General features: G+C 33.3%; 3 protein-coding genes across 3 annotated transcripts; 2 read left to right on the plus strand and 1 right to left on the minus strand.

Annotated features, from left to right (window-relative positions):
• Window positions 1-511: 511 nt before the first annotated feature.
• Window positions 512-1788, plus strand: LOC123897980 (zinc finger Ran-binding domain-containing protein 2-like). Its single transcript, XM_045948819.1, has 4 exons — window positions 512-581; window positions 679-1086; window positions 1232-1352; window positions 1485-1788. The coding sequence occupies exons 2-3, from the start codon at window positions 686-688 to the stop codon at window positions 1329-1331; spliced, it is 501 nt and encodes a 166-aa protein (XP_045804775.1). The 5' UTR covers window positions 512-581; window positions 679-685; the 3' UTR covers window positions 1332-1352; window positions 1485-1788.
• A 7005-nt stretch (window positions 1789-8793) lies between these two features.
• LOC123899338 (UPF0481 protein At3g47200-like) lies at window positions 8794-10479 on the minus strand. The gene is made up of 2 exons (XM_045950450.1): window positions 9628-10479; window positions 8794-9573 (listed from the first exon to the last, which is right to left on the minus strand). The coding sequence occupies exons 1-2, from the start codon at window positions 10247-10249 to the stop codon at window positions 8936-8938; spliced, it is 1260 nt and encodes a 419-aa protein (XP_045806406.1). The 5' UTR covers window positions 10250-10479; the 3' UTR covers window positions 8794-8935.
• Window positions 10480-11781: 1302 nt separating this feature from the next.
• On the plus strand, window positions 11782-18917 carry LOC123894877 (probable linoleate 9S-lipoxygenase 5). The gene is made up of 9 exons (XM_045944971.1): window positions 11782-12439; window positions 15418-15710; window positions 15835-16075; window positions 16267-16605; window positions 16722-16807; window positions 16983-17090; window positions 17178-17482; window positions 17562-17825; window positions 17948-18917. Exons 1-9 carry the CDS (start codon window positions 12232-12234, stop codon window positions 18699-18701), a joined length of 2598 nt encoding a protein of 865 aa, XP_045800927.1. The 5' UTR covers window positions 11782-12231; the 3' UTR covers window positions 18702-18917.
• The last annotated feature ends 79 nt before the right edge of the window (window positions 18918-18996 follow it).

Below are 18996 nucleotides of genomic sequence, written 5' to 3' on the forward strand. Positions count from 1 at the left end.
ATACTCTTTATACTGATCAGCGTTCATAATCTACCTTTGTCATTCAAAAGAATAAATCATATCTACACTTTCTTTTATTACGTGCTAAATAATATATTATAAATGTTTGTTTAGAAAACCCTAAAATTACCGTGAAAAATATATACCAAAAACTATAGAAGTCATACATTGAGATTTTTAAAAATCATGACAACAGTCTAATTAAACTAATAAAACCCGACCAAATACATCAATGCATTAATTTATATGTCTCTTATAAAAAGTATCGGAGGAAATATGTATATATGGGGGAGAATGGAGTGGCAGTTGAAAATTCTTGAACCCTTTTACCAAATATAGTTTTTGATGAAATTAAATAACAAATAATTACAAATACTAATATTTGAAGGAAGCCAAAAAGAAGAAAGAGGGTTACCCTACCCTACCTGGTGCGCACTGGCTGGTTAGAGTTAAAGGGTGGGCTACAGATTTGTCCGAATTTCGAGGTACTTGGAATCATTTTGGCAGTATATAAACCACCACAATCTCATTTTACTCTTCTCATCATCACCTTCAACTCACTCTACTCAAAACTCACTGTGGTAAGTAAATATTGTTACAAACTAACATATAACTGAATTCTGTTATAATAACAGAATAACTGAATTCTAATTATATTTTGGATCATATTTATTGCAGAGAAAAAATGAGCAGACCAGGTGATTGGAACTGCAGGACATGCAACCATCTCAACTTCCAGAGAAGAGAATCTTGCCAGCGATGTGGAGAATCAAGATTGATTTCTGGCGGTGCTGATTTTGGCGCCGCCTTTATTGGTGGAAGAGGCTCTACTTCGCCTTTTCCTTTTACCACCGGTCCTGATGTCCGCCCTGGTGATTGGTATTGTACGGTTGGAAATTGTGGAGCTCACAATTTCGCTAGCCGGTCAAGTTGCTTCAAATGTGGTGCACCTAAGGATATTGACACTTTCTCCTCTGACTCCTCCGACATGCCACGGTTATTGAGGTCACCATACGGTTTTGGAGGTGGTAGTAGCGGCACCTCTACCCGCCCTGGCTGGAAATCCGGCGATTGGATATGTACCAGGTTATCTCAATATCATTTCTTTACTTTTTTTATTTTTTTGAAAATTCGGTATACGGGCCAAGAAGCAAATATATACGCAATGAGTATCTTAGAATATTTTACACAATTTTAAAAAATAATTGATGTGACATTTATAATGGGACAGGTCCGGGTGTAACGAGCATAACTTCGCAAATAGAATGGAGTGTTACCGATGCAATGGCCCGAGGGACTCTAGTACCGGAAGATCTTCCTATTTATCTTGAACTTCATGTCTCCATCATCTGGTAATTCATTTTGATATTATCATATAATTGATTATCCAATTAAGTTTAATCAATTATATAACTTATAAGAGTACATATATTGTAGTTACTACATTACATGCATTAATAATGTGGTCTTGTTTGAAATTTCAGGTTTGGTGTAGAAGAAAAGAGAATTGAGAGAGGCTATTTATATTTCCTAGAGATAGTTTTACTTATTTTTGGTCTCAATCAATCAAATGTTACTTTCTTCAATGGGGCGTTTATTTTTGGTTCTTATGATTTTCTTGTACTATTCAGCTAGTTAGGAATCTTTGTTTAGGTTTGATTTTGAGTATGAATGGTTGGCACTGATCAGTGTATTTCGGAAGTTAGTTAGCTATCTAGCTAGCTTGCCCATGTACTTTTTTTCAGCACCAACAATTTATTTAATTAGTATTAGTGTTGTTCGTTTTGAGAGGGAGTTTCTATGCTTCAGTACTATGATGATAATTAATTTGGTTCATGCAAAGGTGTTGTTTATCTAATTCTCTCCTTAGATTAGATGTGTTATCAAAAGAATAAATAAAAGATGCTCTCTTCTTTTTTTTACTCTCAGCTATGTACTTTTGTTTTTAGTGGAGCCGGCTTCCAATGATTGATTATATATATATATATACTACACCAATTCACATTTAAAAATAAAAAAAATTGTTTTTACTAAAGTATTTTTATCATATATCTCTGTACATTTATCATAAATGTAAAGTGAAATATGTTAAATTTTTTTTGTTAAATAGTCTAGTGGCTAGAAAATTCACTTTAAAAGTGAAATATGTTAAATTAAAAGTGAAGAAATTATTAAATAGAAGTACAATTTAAATAATTTGACTTTTTTTGGACATGAGTTATTTATCTTGAGACTGAGAGGGTACTATATATACACTACATTGTTACCTTAGTCCAAAGCAAGAAAAAACAAATACACTATATAGTTTTGGTTCTATATGACAAATTTAGTACTCACATTTGATACGTCTCAAATAAGATTATCTTCGGCAAATAGAATGTATGAAAAGCAAAACAAGAATATTTATGGCGATAATTATAGGATAGCCCCAATCCACAATCACTTTTAAATAAGTTGAGTGGGAAATGAGAGTTAAGGCCTAAAGGAATGGCTTGAAGTTACTTAGCTTACAAAGGCCATGAGCCCATGAGTCAATATATATAGCATATATAACAAATAGTCTAGGAGATAAATTCTCGGATTAAATTGGTAATTATTCAATGAAAGTCACAAATTAAGCTTAACCGGAAGAGTTTGTACCTTAATTGAGTTCTCACTTCTCACTCATCACAATCTTTTTAGACATATAGCCTTATAGTGGATTTGAACGATGTCTTGTGTGTTTTTTTTTTCGGTTGCTGTTTTGAAACAGATTGTCATTTGTTCGTTACCTATAGTTTTTCCTTCCGTAATAGTTTGGTCAATTTGAAAATTCCGTAATAGTTTCATATTCTTAGCTGCAACTATGATGGTTGAGAAATTGATCGATAAAATCAAACTCTCTTCTTGAAAATGGTTTATGATGGTTGTAAAGTGTTGCTTCTATTTGAATTTTGGTTTTGTTTATGTTCCTCGGTTGGCTTTGTGGAGTTTGTGTCCGGTGATGCGTGTTTGTCTGTTAGTTGTATTTTCTAGACGTCTTTGTTCGTTCTTCCTTTTGTAGGTTTCTCCCTTTGTTTGCATTTTTTTGAGATGTTAATCCTTTTGCAGTGGTTCGAGTACCCTTAGTACTCTCAAATTTTTCCAACAAATTCATCATACAAAAAAAAATAGCTTAAAGTTCTTTTCCAAGCCCTTGTAGATAAGGAGTCGACAAGTAATAATGCTTATCAACTAGTAGTACTAATTTCTTATTAATCAACGGAGAGGGTTTAATCATGATGCTTAATCAAAATCAATTAAGCTTCCTGGTTCCAATCAAGAAGATAATTAAAAAATGATTAAGTAACATAGGATTCCATAACTTTACAAGCTTATGATAATATTCCCTGGGTTTCCCCATTGACATGTTGGATTACGTTTAATAGCAACATTCATTGGTCAAAAGTAACCACAACTTCATTAGTGTCTGCTACTACACTCCATTATATAGCTTTTAACAAGATTCTCTAAATTCACTTTAGTCTAAGCTTTATGTTACTTCATATGCTTTGTTCAATCATGTGCTTTAGTGAAGTACTCTTCTGTGCTAGCTAGCTTGCTCAATCATGTGCTTTGGGGTTCCAAATGCTCATTACATTCCTCATCATTATATTTGGTTGTGGGAGTTGCATGCACTCATTACATATTTACATGAAAGCTTAAATCAAGAATCATATGCTAAGGATTGATCCTTGAAATCTACTCCCCCGGTCCTTAATATAAGAGAGACTTCACTTTTTACATTCATTGAAAATGTAATGTATCTAGATCATAATATGGACTAGATACATTAAATTCTCAATGAATCTAAAAACTGAAGTCTCTCTTATATTAAGGACCGGAGGGAGTATGTGATACGGGGATTTAGATTTAGTGTAGCATCTGTGTCACGCAATTACTGATATCAATCGTCCAATCTTAATAAACGAACGTCATTTAAAACTATAGCATCTGAGTCATCCGAGATAAAATTAATGACTAAGATCGTTTAATGGGTAAAACTAAGTGGAGTTCCAACTACTTCCCATTTGGATTCTAATTGGGGTAAAACATAAGTGTTGGAAAAATTTATTTTTTTTCTTCAACTTACAAGTTAAGTTTTTTTATTTTTGGTATTAACTCTCTAGTTCTCGGGGGAAAGGACCCCAATAATTCAGAATTCGGCCGTGAGGTAAGTAAAATCCGACAAATAATTGTTCCCACCAAGATTCAAACTCGGGTACTTATAAGTTAAGTTTTCGAGTATAAATATTCTTAACTAGAAATAGTGTGCATGCAAATATACTCTTTTTAATTGAGTGCTGTTTCTTTTGTGAGTGTTTATATGTGAATTTGTCTCTTACATGCCAATCTAACAAAGACAAGACCTACCAAAGACCTTTCTTTGTTCATGAAAGCATAAAAAAAACATCTTTAATCATGAGGATTTTGTAATGTCACATGGGTCCCTAAATGCCATTAAAACTAAACTAGATGAGATTGAAAATCCTATATATACTGTGGTAGTCAAGGTTAGCAAAAATAAGAGGACTTTTTATCCAATTCTATGCACTAAAAATATGAGATACACTTTCAAAAGCTTTAGTTTCCTTTTTCTTTTCTTTTTAACCCAAGTAAGCATGTTTAAAGGCTTCTTTTTTCTTCCTTTAAAATAAATGGTTATAGCTTTGGTTTACAGGTCAAGCTCACTATCTCTCTCAAAGTAATACATTTATAATTGAGATTCATATTATGTGCTACGTGGGATAAAGTAGGGAACATCATGTACCCAAACTCAATAAATAAAAGGAAAAAAGTACATATATTAATAAACTTTTCTTTATTATTTTCATATATATTAACTTTAGCTACTCAAGTGAAGCATGTACTTTTAGCTAGAACATAAGATAATTTTTAATAACTAATGCATTTGATTTTTATAAATGTAGATTTTGGAAACTAATTCAACAATAGCTTATATTTATATAGTTTGAATGCTTTGTAATTTCAAATAAAAATGGGAAACATGGTTAGTTATAAATCTTTCAAATTAGAAAACTAATTCAAACCACTTCAACTTCTGCTCTACTCTTAGATTGAGACAAATTTAGTGATAAAGTACTTTTTGGAAAGCGATTTTTGTGTGTAACCAATCCTTACGTGTATCACTATTGAAGGCTGTTCATGCAGAGGTCACTTGTAAGAAATGTTCTTATTTATAAATTTTGTTTTTATTGGTGACACTGGTGAGGGTTCAAATTAAGACTCAAAGATAATGAGGTAAGAACCTAAGCTTAGTTCTATTATTGGACTGAAAACTACATTGTAGGGCCAACTAAAAGAGGGTTTAGAGCTTACAGCTCAAGTTATTTAGCAACTATCATGAGTATACCCTTATCCTAACTTATTTTAGGGGTAAACTTAGCTCATATGGTGAATAATAATCTTATCAATACAAGAAGGCGCTTCAAAAAAAAGGTCGACAATACCCAGAGATGTGACTGCCCTTGTTAAAATATGAGTTATTCCATTTTCTTGTCTCCGAACAAACTCAATCTTAGAGTTAGTAAAATATAAAGAGAAGAAATGTGAGACATCTTCCGAAGAGCCATGAAAATTATCAACAAAATTGTTTAGAGTCAAGTTCAAAATCAATTGCACCTGAGTGAAGGTCATCTAGCCATTTATCTACCGAACAAATTGGAGAGATAACCGTTCCGTCTTGGCAAGCACATAACTATCGATATCTTCCCAAACACAAATAGCAATTCCAAATCAACTGTGTGCAACAACAAAAAGGCATCAAAATTGTATTTGGAACGTTTTGATGAAGGTTTAAGCCACCTAACAATTGACTGCATACTGTGCAGACTCTTGCTCTCCTGCATGCCCGCGACTGGTTGATTTGCAAGTTGCCAATTCGATAAAAATAAAATTGTCTACCGCGTGCCACAATCTGGTTTTAAGGCTCCTGAAAGTTATCACGAATACACTTATTGCGATACTGCCAGATGCTGCAAAGCACGACAACAAACAGAGCCGCAGCATCAGTAGGTACAAAACTGATAAATCGGTCAAACATTCTTCTAGACTGTTGTGGTAGGCAGCAGCAAAAAATTCTGCAATTTATCCCATAAGTCACTCCATACCTCAAATACACCCCATACCTCAATCACAAAGTCTAATACGCGTTGGCAAAACGTTCCTACAAATGTGCCAACATGATTTTTCACTTTTACTTTAGAGGAGCTTTAATTTTCCAGGAACATTGTCTATACAAAAACGATATGTACTTCGAACTGTAAAGATATGGAAGAACAGATTAAAATTACAACTGTTTGTCTTTAGGATAATCAAGTCTTAGGCTTATTTGCATTCCTCGCATGAATATCACGAGGGAAAAGAACCTCACCATCAACATCAAGTATCCGAGGTTCGTATCCCTCGCAGTGGTGCCTATACTCCACTTGCTACCACTCCTAGCAAGAAAACAAGCACTCCAAATACTACCCTAGACATAGTTAGGATTATGTTCCAACTTAGCCTCAAGGAAATCACTATTGGAAAATCACCCTTATCCTGACTTCTTATCTCAATCTGAATTATAATGAAAGTTGGAGATCACTTTTTTTGCTTTCTTTCTGTAAGGTATTATTTTTAACTCAAAAATATGTTCAAAATTAAAAAAATAGTGTAAATATCCAAGTACACTGAAAAAACATAAACAAACGCAGGGTTTGGATCAAAATATGCAGACCGTAGTTATAAAAAAAAATTACCGCATACCTCTCTACATTTATCCTTCTACTTTACTCCTACATTTTGAGTGAACTTGCTATTTTGTCATCATATATACACAAAAAATTATCATTTTCTTCATTTTTCCTCACATTTCTCTCAAGTTTCTCAGACAAAAATCTTTACGAAATGCTCATTATTTATGCTAGACAAAAATAAGTTTGAGGTTGATGCATTGGAAAACTTAAGTCAAGTTTACCGGTTCATAAATTTACAACTCCGGGAAACTTTTACATACCGGGAGGGAAAGTACTGTGAGGACAATTGAGGTGATTTTGGAAGGGGAAAGATTGACATTTTTTATAGTTTGTAGGGGTAGAGGGATAACTGTAGGACTATGGGGTAAATTCTTCTAGGATGTTTTCTCTCCCCACCCCCCATGAATCTTTTATCCCCCCTGAGTTTCCAATTTTGCCCTTGAAAAAACTTCGGTTCGTAGAAATCGAAGTTTTTTTTTGCCTTGAAAACAAATTTCGGTTTCTAAAAACCGAAATTTACTCTGAATTTGCACTAGAAAAAATTCGGTTTCTGCGAACCGAATTTTTCACAAGGGCAAAATTGGAATATTGGGGGGTATAAAAGAAACACGGGGGGCCCGAAGAGAAAACATCTTCTTCTAGTTATCAACCCACAAGTATTTCTTTGGACCAAATTGGCCCATAAAGGTTTTCTCCTAGGAATTTTTCTCTTCTCACACCCCTTGTTCTTTTCTACCCCATTTTTCTATTTTTGCCGTTGTATAAAATCTTCTGAATGTATTTTCCGAAGTTTTTCTAGTTCAAATTCTGGAAAAATTTGGGAAAAACATTCCGAAGTTTTTTTTAAGGCAAAAAAATTCAGAAAACACATTCCGAAATATTTATTCAATGGTAAAAAATAAAAAATAGAAAAACGGGGTAGAGAAATCTTCTTCACCTAGGATCGCATGTGTGAATTTCTACCTTTATTTTGGGCTTGTAGCCCCGTTTGTTAGACAAAAAATAATTAATGACATTAATTGGGAGTTGCTACTTCCACCCCTAACTTTTGTCTACTACACCTTTACACCCGTTTTGTTCCACAATTTCTTAAAATCATTTATTTTTTGGTAAAATAGTTTTCTAATTATAGAGCGCAATTTCCCCCATTCTCATATATTTCCAAGTTTTTTCACACATTCTCTTATTATTTTGAGAGTATTCATTACGAAAATTTCTTTCCCTACCCAGTTTTTTTTTTTGACAGAATTCCCTACCCAGTTTTATTAAAATTCTGCTGTTTTGCCTCAACCTGGGATTTCTCATCTGCCCTCCAAATAGATGGAGGAATCGCTGTGTCGTGCAGAAGTGTTCGATTCCCTGTAGCAGTTAGCTGCAATGCAAGTATTCTCATGGTTGATACATCATACCATATTAAGTGGTATTGTTTTCAACAATCTTGCCACATAATTCTTCGATGCTCAACCAAATACAATATAAAAAGTAACAACCAAAATCAGCGAAAAAACAAAGGCGTTCAAGTGGGCACCTTGTAATGAATTGTAAATCACTTTCCAAGCCAAAATCAAACTCAAGTAAAAGAAGCAGATCATCAGTAATTTGTACCTCCTACCAACTTAGTATAGTAATGTTGTGCCGCCTAGGTCGATGAATGTAGTTTTTCAAAGATTGGGCTTTGCTATCCAAAAAGGTTTAGCGGCGCAACTTGTTGCCCGTCTACCTTTTGTTCATATGTAATTATTATAATTATAATATATATAAGATTAAATAAATTCGGGAAAAAAAAAACTTGGTATATGAATATTAATTCAGAGATGCAAAGAAACGTTCATTAAAACGAAAGTATAAGAAAAATATATAGTTGCAAACTTGCAATGGTAGTTATCATGGAATTATTCCAGCAAGCATTGTTGCCGCGTAAATCATAACCATTTGATTGGTTAAACTTTTTTCACTTATCTCTGTGTATGGTAATTGGTAACCATCCACAGACTAACTACTGTGGTTTCATAACTAATTCATGCAAATCTATTTATATGCAATTGCAATTTTGATCCGATACATCATAAGACACACAAAATTAAGAAACCATTCCAGTATGGTAATAATAATTACAATAATTATCGATTCAACAATGAAGGAACTTACTAGGAGTCGATTCAATGCTGTACAACTTGCAAGACAGAACAAACCGATTGAAGTAAAGTGAGAACAAGGATTAAAATTGCAGCAATGGAAGCAGCCATTTGCCAAGGAGTATTGCAATAATCGCGCCTGAGAGTAGCCTTCAATTTATGCCAAGGATCACTACAAAAACCATTCAAGTCTTCACATAGAACAGAATAATCAGAACTGAAATTCGAATGCGTAACATTTTTCCAAAGACTATTAAACAAGTTAGCCACAGAATCACTATCGCCAAGCCAATTAACAAGTATTTTCTTCCCAACAAGTATATCCACATCCTTACCAGTATTAACAAGAAAATCCAAAACAGCAACATAATCAGTAATATAAGACTCATAAGGGTAATGACACTGCTCCAAAGCAACCATATTCCGAAACAAAATCTCAGTCCAATCCTCAACTTTCAACTGAGGTATTTCAAGAACTCGTCCCGAAAACCTCAAGTCAAGTAAACACTGACTTTCAGTATTCACTTTAAACCTAACCCCCGCTTCTAACAACTCAGTTACACTCGGAAGATGTTTCATCGGTTCATCGATCCTACGTGGCCGTCTATCCAATGGATGTTGCAAATGAAATATCCTAATGAGATCAGTAAAATGGCTAATACTTTTTTTTTTGAAAACTTGGTATCCGGCCTTAGGACCGAAAAAATGGCTAATACTAATACCAGAACAACCCAAATTTGATGTATTGTAATATGCAAAATAATCAAAAGTAAGTTCAATAAAAGAAGGAATCTTAGTGTTAACACTAGCATGTGAAGAATTACTAAGATTGAAGATTTTTTCAATAACAAAAAAAGGAAGCTGATTTTCAAGTAACAATAAATCTAATCTTATATTAGAAGCTAACCAAGGTTTTAATACAAGAGCATCAGCTTGAGACCAATCATCATAAAAAAATCTCCAAAAAAGCTCAATTATGAAACCAGAATCGATTAAGATTAATTGAACAAGTTCTTGATCGGTGAAATCTAGGGTTTCGGAATAAGAACGATTGAAATTAGGTATGATAGATTGTATGTAGGGAATGAAGGTGTGTAAATTTGCATCGGTTCTTTGAAGGAATGCTTTGAAGTAAATGTGTTTGTGGCGTTCCATGTTTTGGAGGCGGTGGTGGCGGTGGTGGAAAGGGCCGATGGAAATGAGTTTGGGGGTGTATGCGTTGTCGTTGAGGGTGCGAATAGAAAAAGGGACTTTGTAGATGCAACAATCAACGGTTACAGGTGGTTGTGCATTGTTGAGAATTGTGTTAATATTATTCACCATGTCGTCCATGTTCATGATTGTTTGTTACTATGTTGAGAACTGAGAAGAAGAAGAAGAAGAACAAGACTCGGTGAGAAAATTAAGAAACTGTTTTGTCTAATTAATTTTCAAGCATTTTACTTACTACTGTAGTACTACTTACTGTGACGAAGCTTCTTGTTGAGTTGAGTGTTTAGGTTGTTGACCCAAGAATCATAAATTGTCAAGTCGTCACAAGTATGCCTAATTGAATATTTGTTCTTTTACGTTTATTTTAGATTTTAATTTGGTCTTTTGTGTTTAAAACGTTTTAAGTTGGTTTTTTTCGTAAAAATTTTGTTTAAATCTTCGACTTGTCTAATGAATTTGTTTATGTAGACCAGAGTACTTTGTGAAAGTTTTAGAAGAAATTAAATCAAAATTTAATAAAAAGTTTAAAAAAAAAAAAACTTCAAAATTTAACGAAAATGACCGATTTATGTTGAGATCAATAACATAAGGAACCAACTTAAAACTTTTTAAATATAAGAAACTAAATTAAAATCTAAAATAAATGTAAGGAATCAAATATAATTAAGCAACAAGAGAGACTAATTATTAGTATGTATATCCCCACAATAAATAAAACTGGCCATATTTCTTAAATTGTGTGTGAATTGATAATTTTTGCTTATAAACCGTTACACACCTGCACTTGTGGCGAAGCTTCTTGTTGAGTGTTTAGGTTGTTGACCCAAGAGTCAACTCGTCAACTTGACCCAAGAATCATAAATCTTGCAACGTTCTAACGCGTCTTATTATGTGCTTCGCTGGAACTAAAACAGTTAAAAGTCGTTGGCTTATAGTAAAAAGTGGTTGGAGTATAATGTAAGATATAAATGGGAGAAATATCGTGGCATTTGCTGGGATCCATTTTAAATATTTGGTGAAAAATGTTTAATGATTATTGCTAACTAGACTATCATGGTGAAAAAAAGCATTCACTTGATCATCCTAATGGTATCCTGAATCGGTGTAATTGGTTTGAATTATTAGTCTCTTTTCATAAAAAATCTCATTATTATTTATAGATATCTTACAATAATGTTGGTTGGTAAATTTTTAATTTTTTTTTACAAATGGAACAAAAGATCTATTTTTTTAACGTTACAATGTTCACGTACGTAAACATAAGATAAATCAATTAGGTGAGTTGTCCTTTAAAATGTCTGATAAAAGATTCTAAGAGCATTCTGAAAAATGGCTAAGGTTGAATACATTGTTTGTTCTAAAAAGATTTTGCATTTTTACCTCCTAAATGCTTCATTTTATAGTCCATCATTCCTTAACCTAATGAATTTTTTTCAAGATTTTTGAATGGAAGAAGGCAAAAAAAGTTTTTCCCGAGATTTGGATATCCACAGACCCAATAAGTTATAGCTTGGATATTAATATACAGCTCATCAGTACATAACATGTAGAGTTGAAGCACACATAGCTCACGTCACTTGTCTGTACAGATCACATGAAGCTCAAACACCAATAGCTCACGTCACTACATAATGACATGCAAAATACATTTAAAATTTAAATTTATTTCAATATAAATTACAATATGACATTGATTTTTGTCTAATACCCAACTAAATTCTAAGATATCAGAGACTAATTCTCTCGAGGTAACTGAGATTCATTTAAAGGGTTGGTCTCTCCCAACTAATGCTTCTCCATACACACCGGCCGAGAACGAACTCAAGACCAAATAATTAAATGACTCAAATATCTATCATTTGTGTCACACTGTATTGGTTCACTTTAATTAATTTTATCATGCTTGATTTCTATTTGATGGCAATATATAATTAGCTCACAAATCATATCCACTAAACACTTCCAAAATATATTCTTTTTGTCTATAAAAGGAAGACCACTTGTCTTTCCACATCATTCACAACATTCTACACATAAAAGCATTCTGTGAAAAAAGAGATACGGTTCTAGTAAAATCTTTGCTTATTTGTTACTCAATAGTTCCAAACATGGCCAATTGTTTCTTGCAAACAATGTTTCAAAATTGTTTCACCCCAGGAAAGGAAAGCAACCGCCAAGTTATAGGGACGGTTGTGTTGATGAAGAAGAGTGTGTTGGATTTCAACAACTTCACTGCCTCAATGCTTGATGGTTTTCATGAGCTCGTTGGTAAAGGAGTTTCTCTTCAACTCATTAGTGCTGTTAACACTGACCAAGGTTAGTTTATGTTCTTCCTTTGTTCTTTGTATTTTTTTCATGATTCTTGCTCCGTTTTAGTATACTTCCTCCGAACATAATTATAAGCAAAAAATCATTTTTTAGGTTTATTGAAAAAGTAATGTATCTGGTCAATAATATAGACGGGATACATTATTTTTTCAATGAATCTAAAAAATGTTTTTTTCTTATAATTGTGTCCGGATGGAGTACTACTGCACTATATTGTTCTTGATGGAAAAAAAAAACTAGAATCTTTCTGTCCAAGAAAATAAGTAAATCATGACCTCTAGTTTAGTTTAGTTTTTTCATTTTATTTATAAATTTGAATAGCTTTATTCTTTATATTTCAACTAAAGATTTTGTTTTTTATGAAAAAAAAATATTACACTTATCAACCAGGTTGAGTTTAGCGGAAAAGGCTAGACTTGCACATCGCGTGAATGAAATGAAACGGTAAAAAACTAAAAAAAAAATATATAAATCAAATTACACTTACGGTCATATTATATCACTCGTTTAAATTTTGTAAAATGTTTATAGAAGAGCAAATAAGTGAAAGTGTGTTACTCAAATCGCAAAACAAATAAGTGTTCATATATTTTAACTTCGTTGGGATGTGAAGATTGTCCCGATGTGATTTTTCTTTTAGCATTTCCCGACTCATATTAGACATTTAATTTTTATTGATGTTGTTGGAGTTTCTACTCCGCAATTAGTTAAAGTATAATTTCGTTTTCTTTGTGCTCCATCCCTCTATTTATCGAAAGAAAAAATTTACCTATGAGTCAGCTACTTCTAATATGTCGTTTTTTTTTACATGGTTCTTAGTTCTTACTATCTGTTTTTTATTATAATATATGCTATCTTTTCTTTTTCTTTTTGGTGGAATATGCTTTCATTTCTTTGTGCCCAAGAAAAGTATAAACATATTAAAAGTAAATCCTGATCTCTACTTTAAGTTAATTTTTGTTCTTAAGCAATTTTTGTATAAATTAATTTATATAATCTTATTCTCAATAGTTTTTAACTCCATGTAATGTAGTGATAAAAGTTTTGTTAGTTTGTTTCACAAGACTCTTATCTTTCTGTAAGAATGGTCCTACAAGAGTGTCTAGAATAGATGGTTTCACACTAGCATGCACATATAGCAAACCGTGTTAGAAAGTAATCAAAATACAACTGACATTAAAGAACAAAAATGGTAAGCTCTCACATGGTATAAGAGAAAGTGATTGAAAGAAAAATAAAAAGTAACCATAAAAGACATTCTTCACTAATCAATGTTGTCGAATTCTACTCAAATTGGTGATAATACATTTATTTAATGGGATCTTGTACGGTGTATTCGAATAATTTGAATGTACTGGTATATTTTTTTTTTTTTGAAGAAGCTAAATTAGCCCACCCAAATTGGCGCCAGAGAGAATCGAACCTCAGACCTCAAGAGGAGCACACTCCCAGGTCCCAAGCCAATACCAATGCACCAACCCAAGTGGGTTGAATGTACCGGTATATTAATTCGTTAAATTGATAAATTAGTAATTATTTTTAGGGATTAAAAATTTATTAGCCGATTATTGTATTTTAGAGATAATAATATTATAAGAAAAAACACAATTTCATTGTTTATATGTATTATACTGATTTTTTTAACATTTTTTCATTAAAAAAAGAGTTTAATTGTTGTGCACTGCCAGTGTAAATTTTTTTTACACATACCTCCAATGATGTGTTGCCATCATTTAATCAATGTGACATATCATATGTTTTTAAATATCATACATGATGTGTCGGTATATTATTGGACGCATGTGTAAAATAACTTTACACCGACGGTGCATATAAATTAAATTCTTAAAAAAATTCAATATTGACGATTATTAGGAATAAAATTAAGAAAATATCAAATTTTATATTTTTGACAGTTTTGATAAATAATATTTTCTTATTATAATGTTTTTTTTTTGGTAGAATCTTATTTAATACTATAATTCTTAATATTATATATTTATATACTGGTGTAATGTATATTACTTATTTTGTGGCGTTGATAAAAAAAATAGTTGTCATCCTCAAATTAAACCGTCCAACCTTTATCAAGAAAAAAACAAAAACAAAGAAAAAATGAAACACGGTGAAATAAATTCAGAAGTTGTTGTGAACTGAACTTTGATGTACTTATGATGCTGACTGAAAGAGATATTATGCTCCTCACTATGTTGTTATTTTATTTAATTATAATAATAATATGAAAATATTATCCAAACATACTACTTGTGGGACACATCACTTGGGAGCCAAGGTTAAGTATACAATACTCACACTCTTCATTCTTCAACCCATCGAGACATCTTTTACAAAAACAAAATTGTGAGGGCTCACACACGGTCCAAAGCAGAAAATACCTCAGAACATGGTGTGGCGATTGGAGGATGAAACGGACCATTGATGCTAGAAGGAGGGGGCATACGCTACATTCCTTTTAGCCCCTTAGTCTCCACTCGAGTGCAACTATTATGGTACACCTAAAAAGTCTTGTATCACTTGAGTGACTAAGGGTAGTTTATATATAACACTCACACTTCTCAACCCAAAGAGACATCTTTTACAAAGGACAAAACCGTGAGGGCTCATACACGGCCTAAAGCGGACAATATCTCTGAATGTGGTGTGGCGCACTTGAGGATGGAACGGAACACTACTAGTTATGAATACTTTTTGTTTTGACTTGATTATAAATTGCTAGTGTTTTGATTAGTTGGCTATATTTTGTTTTCATTAATCATGACATGTGCTTTGGAAAATAATTCCAAAACACTACAGATAATTCTTTTCAAATATATATTTTGTTTTTCATTATCTATAATCTATGATGTTAATTAAAATAAATATTATTAGGGGTACGGGGAAACTTCAACTTTGGTTTTTGGCATTTCAAATGTGAATGATATTCTTAACAAACTTAATATTTGCAGAGAATGGATTGAAGGGGAAACTTGGGAAGCCTGCTAATTTAGATTGGATTACCAAATCCACATCCACACCTCTACAAACAGGAGAATCAGCATTCATGGTTACATTTGATTGGGATGAAGATATAGGAACACCGGGAGCATTTTTAATAAGGAATAATCATGACAATGAGTTCTACCTCAAAAGCTTGACACTTAATGGTGTTCCTGGTCAAGATGTTATCCACTTTGTCTGCAACTCTTGGATTTACCCTGCTAAAAAATATGAAAATGTTCGCATTTTCTTCTCCAACAAGGTATAACTAACTACAAATACACAACTGTGTGTGTGTGCGCGCGCTTTAAGTAATAGTAACTGTATTATATTCATGCCTTTGCAATGTATGCTACGAGTTAATTTGTTTTGTATTTTATATGTAGACATATCTTCCAAGTGAAACACCAATGCCACTACTTAAGTATAGAGAAGAAGAATTGGAGACTTTAAGAGGTGAAGGAAAAGGCCAGCTTGAAAAGTGGGATAGGGTTTATGATTATGCATTCTACAATGATTTGGCAAATCCTGATAAGGGTCCCGAACATGCGCGTCCTATTCTTGGAGGTTCTACCAAATACCCTTACCCTCGTAGAGGAAGAACCGGCAGACAACCTGCAAAATCAGGTTAGGCTTCTATATTTGTTGTTTTGTCTTTCATTAAGTTTGTTTTTTAATTTTTTGAATGTCACTCCACTAGACTTTACTCAGTAGATTAATTTGAACTTTTGAGCTTAAGAAATGCATTTTAACTCATTAGGCTTAAACCACTCTTTTGTTATTTGGAGCTATTAGTTGATATTGTTGTTATCTTGCAGATCCTAATTATGAGAGTAGACTGGATCTTGAGATGAGCTTAAAGATCTATGTTCCGAGGGATGAAAGATTTGGCCACCTTAAAATGTCGGATTTTCTTGCTTATGCGCTGAAATCCATAGTTCAAGTTCTCAAGCCTGAACTAGAATCTCTATTCGATAGCACCCCCAATGAGTTTGATAGCTTTGAAGATGTCATCAAACTCTATGAGAGTGGAATTGATGTGCCTGAGGGTTTACTTAAGGAAGTTAGGGAAAACATCCATGGGGAGATGCTTAAGGAAATCTTGCGAACTGATGGGGAAAAGCTCCTCAAATTTCCCATGCCTCAAGTGATTGCAGGTACGGTAGAACAAAGAAAATAAAATATTCATGCATTTTACAAAATAGAACATGATGTTCATGCATTTTGTAAAACTAGTAATGTTCTTAATGATGTGCATTGGATTTTGGAGCAGCTGATAAATCTGCATGGAGAACGGACGAAGAATTTGCTAGGGAGATGTTGGCCGGTGTAAACCCCGTCATGATCTCTAGTCTTCAAGTAAGTTTGAGTATTTTCATTTTGTTGCTAATGATTGGATTAATCAAAAGAAATAAGACATCTCTTTTAATTGTTGAATTAAACTTTCTGAAATATTTTAGTTTCAATATCATATGATCTTAATGAAGAATTGATTATGACTTCTTTTTCCTCACAATCTCCTAAATAACTGCAGGAGTTTCCACTACAAAGCAGGTTGGATAAAAAAGTCTATGGTGATCAAACAAGTAAAATAGCCAAAGAACATATTGAAATCAATCTGGATGGGCTCACTATGGAAGATGTAATTTTATGAAGCTTCATAGTTAGTGTTTTTTTTCCTCTACTCAATGTTAAAATGCATGATATTTATTTGTTTTTGGTTGAATAGGCAATAAGAGAAAGGAAGTTGTTCGTATTAGATTACCATGACACGATGATGCCATACTTAAGAAGGATAAACTCCACGTCGACAAAGATATATGCTAGCAGGACTATTCTGTTCTTGCAAAAGAATGGGACTTTAAAGCCACTAGCCATTGAGTTGAGTTTGCCACATTCTGAAGGAGATCAATATGGTGCCATTAGTAAGGTTTACTTGCCTGCGGAGAACGGTGTTGAAAATTCTATTTGGCAATTAGCCAAAGCTTATGTTGCAGTAGTTGACTCAGGCTATCATCAACTTATCAGCCACTGGTATAATATGACTCTTAAGTCTAACTAAACACAATCTTATATGATTGCAATTAATTTGTTTTATTCTTATGTATGACAGGTTGCATACTCATGCCGTCGTTGAGCCATTTATCATAGCTTCAAACAGACGACTTAGTGTACTTCACCCTATTCATAAGTTATTGCATCCTCACTTTCGTGACACCATGAATATAAATGGACTTGCGAGGCAGATCCTCATCAATGCAGGTGGTGCTCTAGAGTCAACTGTTTTTCCATCGAAGTATTCTATGGAGTTTTCATCCTTTCTTTATAAGGATTGGACTTTCCCCGAGCAATCACTGCCTGTCGATCTTGTTAAGAGGTAAAACCATTCAAGCAAAATATCATTGCTAATAACTATATGATTTTTTTGCTGTCAATAACTTGGATTGTATTATGTTAAATTAGAAGTGAAATGAATTTTGATGTTGCTGCATCTTTCAGGGGAATGGCTGTTAAGGACTCAACTTTCCCACACGGTCTTCGATTGTTAATCGAGGATTACCCATATGCAGTTGACGGACTAGAGATTTGGTTTGCCATCAAGACATGGGTTGAGGACTACTGCTCCATCTACTACAAAGATGATGACTCAATTAAGAAAGACTCGGAACTCCATTCATGGTGGAAGGAAATAATGGAAAACGGTCACGGCGACAAAAAAGATGAGACTTGGTGGCCAAAGATGCATACTCTTGAAGAGCTGGTTGAAAGTTGCACTATTATTATATGGATTGCTTCGGCTCTCCATGCTGCTGTCAACTTTGGACAGTATCCATATGGAGGCTATCCACCAAGCCGCCCTTCTATGAGTCGACGACTCATGCCTGAAAAAGGAACTCAAGAATACAATGAACTTGCGGAAAATCCTGACACGGCTTTTTTGAAAACAATTACTTCACAATTTCAAGCTGTTCTTGGCCTTTCACTTGTGGAAATCTTGTCTAGACATTCTAGTGATGAGGTCTACCTTGGACAGAGAGACACCCAACATTGGACTTCTGATATAAAGGCATTGGAGGCTTTTGAGAAGTTTGGCAATAAACTTGCTGAAATTGAGAATAGGATTGTGATGAGGAACAATGATGAGAAACTAAGAAACAGGTTTGGTCCAGTGAAGGTGCCATACACTTTGCTTAAACCTACTAGTGAAGGTGGACTAACCGGCATGGGGATTCCTAATAGCATCTCAATTTAATATGGTTGAGGGTGACTTTAGTTATTTTATTTATTAAAAAATAATAGTAGTGAAGAAACTTGGTAATTTTGAGTCTTTATTTATATTTGTTTTAGAATAGGCAAACAAGAGTATTTTTAGTTTTTATCTGGTCTCTTCATTATGGTGGTGCAACTTGCTGTAGAGTGCCATATAATTTGCTTTATCTATGAATATTTGAATTGTTATTTTGGTTAAGTGGTATAGTATGCTCACTTTATGGAGTTAAAATTCTTCACTTATTTTCCCATTTATAGAAGTTATAAGTCAAAATCTT

Source organism: Trifolium pratense, linkage group LG7 (assembly GCF_020283565.1).
Source record: "Trifolium pratense cultivar HEN17-A07 linkage group LG7, ARS_RC_1.1, whole genome shotgun sequence".
Classification (NCBI taxonomy): domain Eukaryota; kingdom Viridiplantae; phylum Streptophyta; class Magnoliopsida; order Fabales; family Fabaceae; genus Trifolium; species Trifolium pratense.

Bases quoted from the DNA above. Each gene is read 5' to 3' on its own strand.
- LOC123897980 (XM_045948819.1), top strand. From the start codon at position 686: ATGAGCAGACCAGGTGATTGGAACTGCAGGACATGCAACCATCTCAAC. The intron at 1,087-1,231 runs GTTATCTCAATA...ATAATGGGACAG, and splicing joins GGCGATTGGATATGTACCAG to GTCCGGGTGTAACGAGCATA.
- LOC123899338 (XM_045950450.1), bottom strand. From the start codon at position 10,249: ATGAACATGGACGACATGGTGAATAATATTAACACAATTCTCAACAAT. The intron at 9,574-9,627 runs GTATTAGCCATT...TCAAAAAAAAAA, and splicing joins TTTGGGTTGTTCTGGTATTA to GTATTAGCCATTTTACTGAT.
- LOC123894877 (XM_045944971.1), top strand. From the start codon at position 12,232: ATGGCCAATTGTTTCTTGCAAACAATGTTTCAAAATTGTTTCACCCCA. The intron at 16,606-16,721 runs GTACGGTAGAAC...ATTTTGGAGCAG, and splicing joins CATGCCTCAAGTGATTGCAG to CTGATAAATCTGCATGGAGA. The intron at 17,091-17,177 runs GTAATTTTATGA...TTGGTTGAATAG, and splicing joins ATGGGCTCACTATGGAAGAT to GCAATAAGAGAAAGGAAGTT.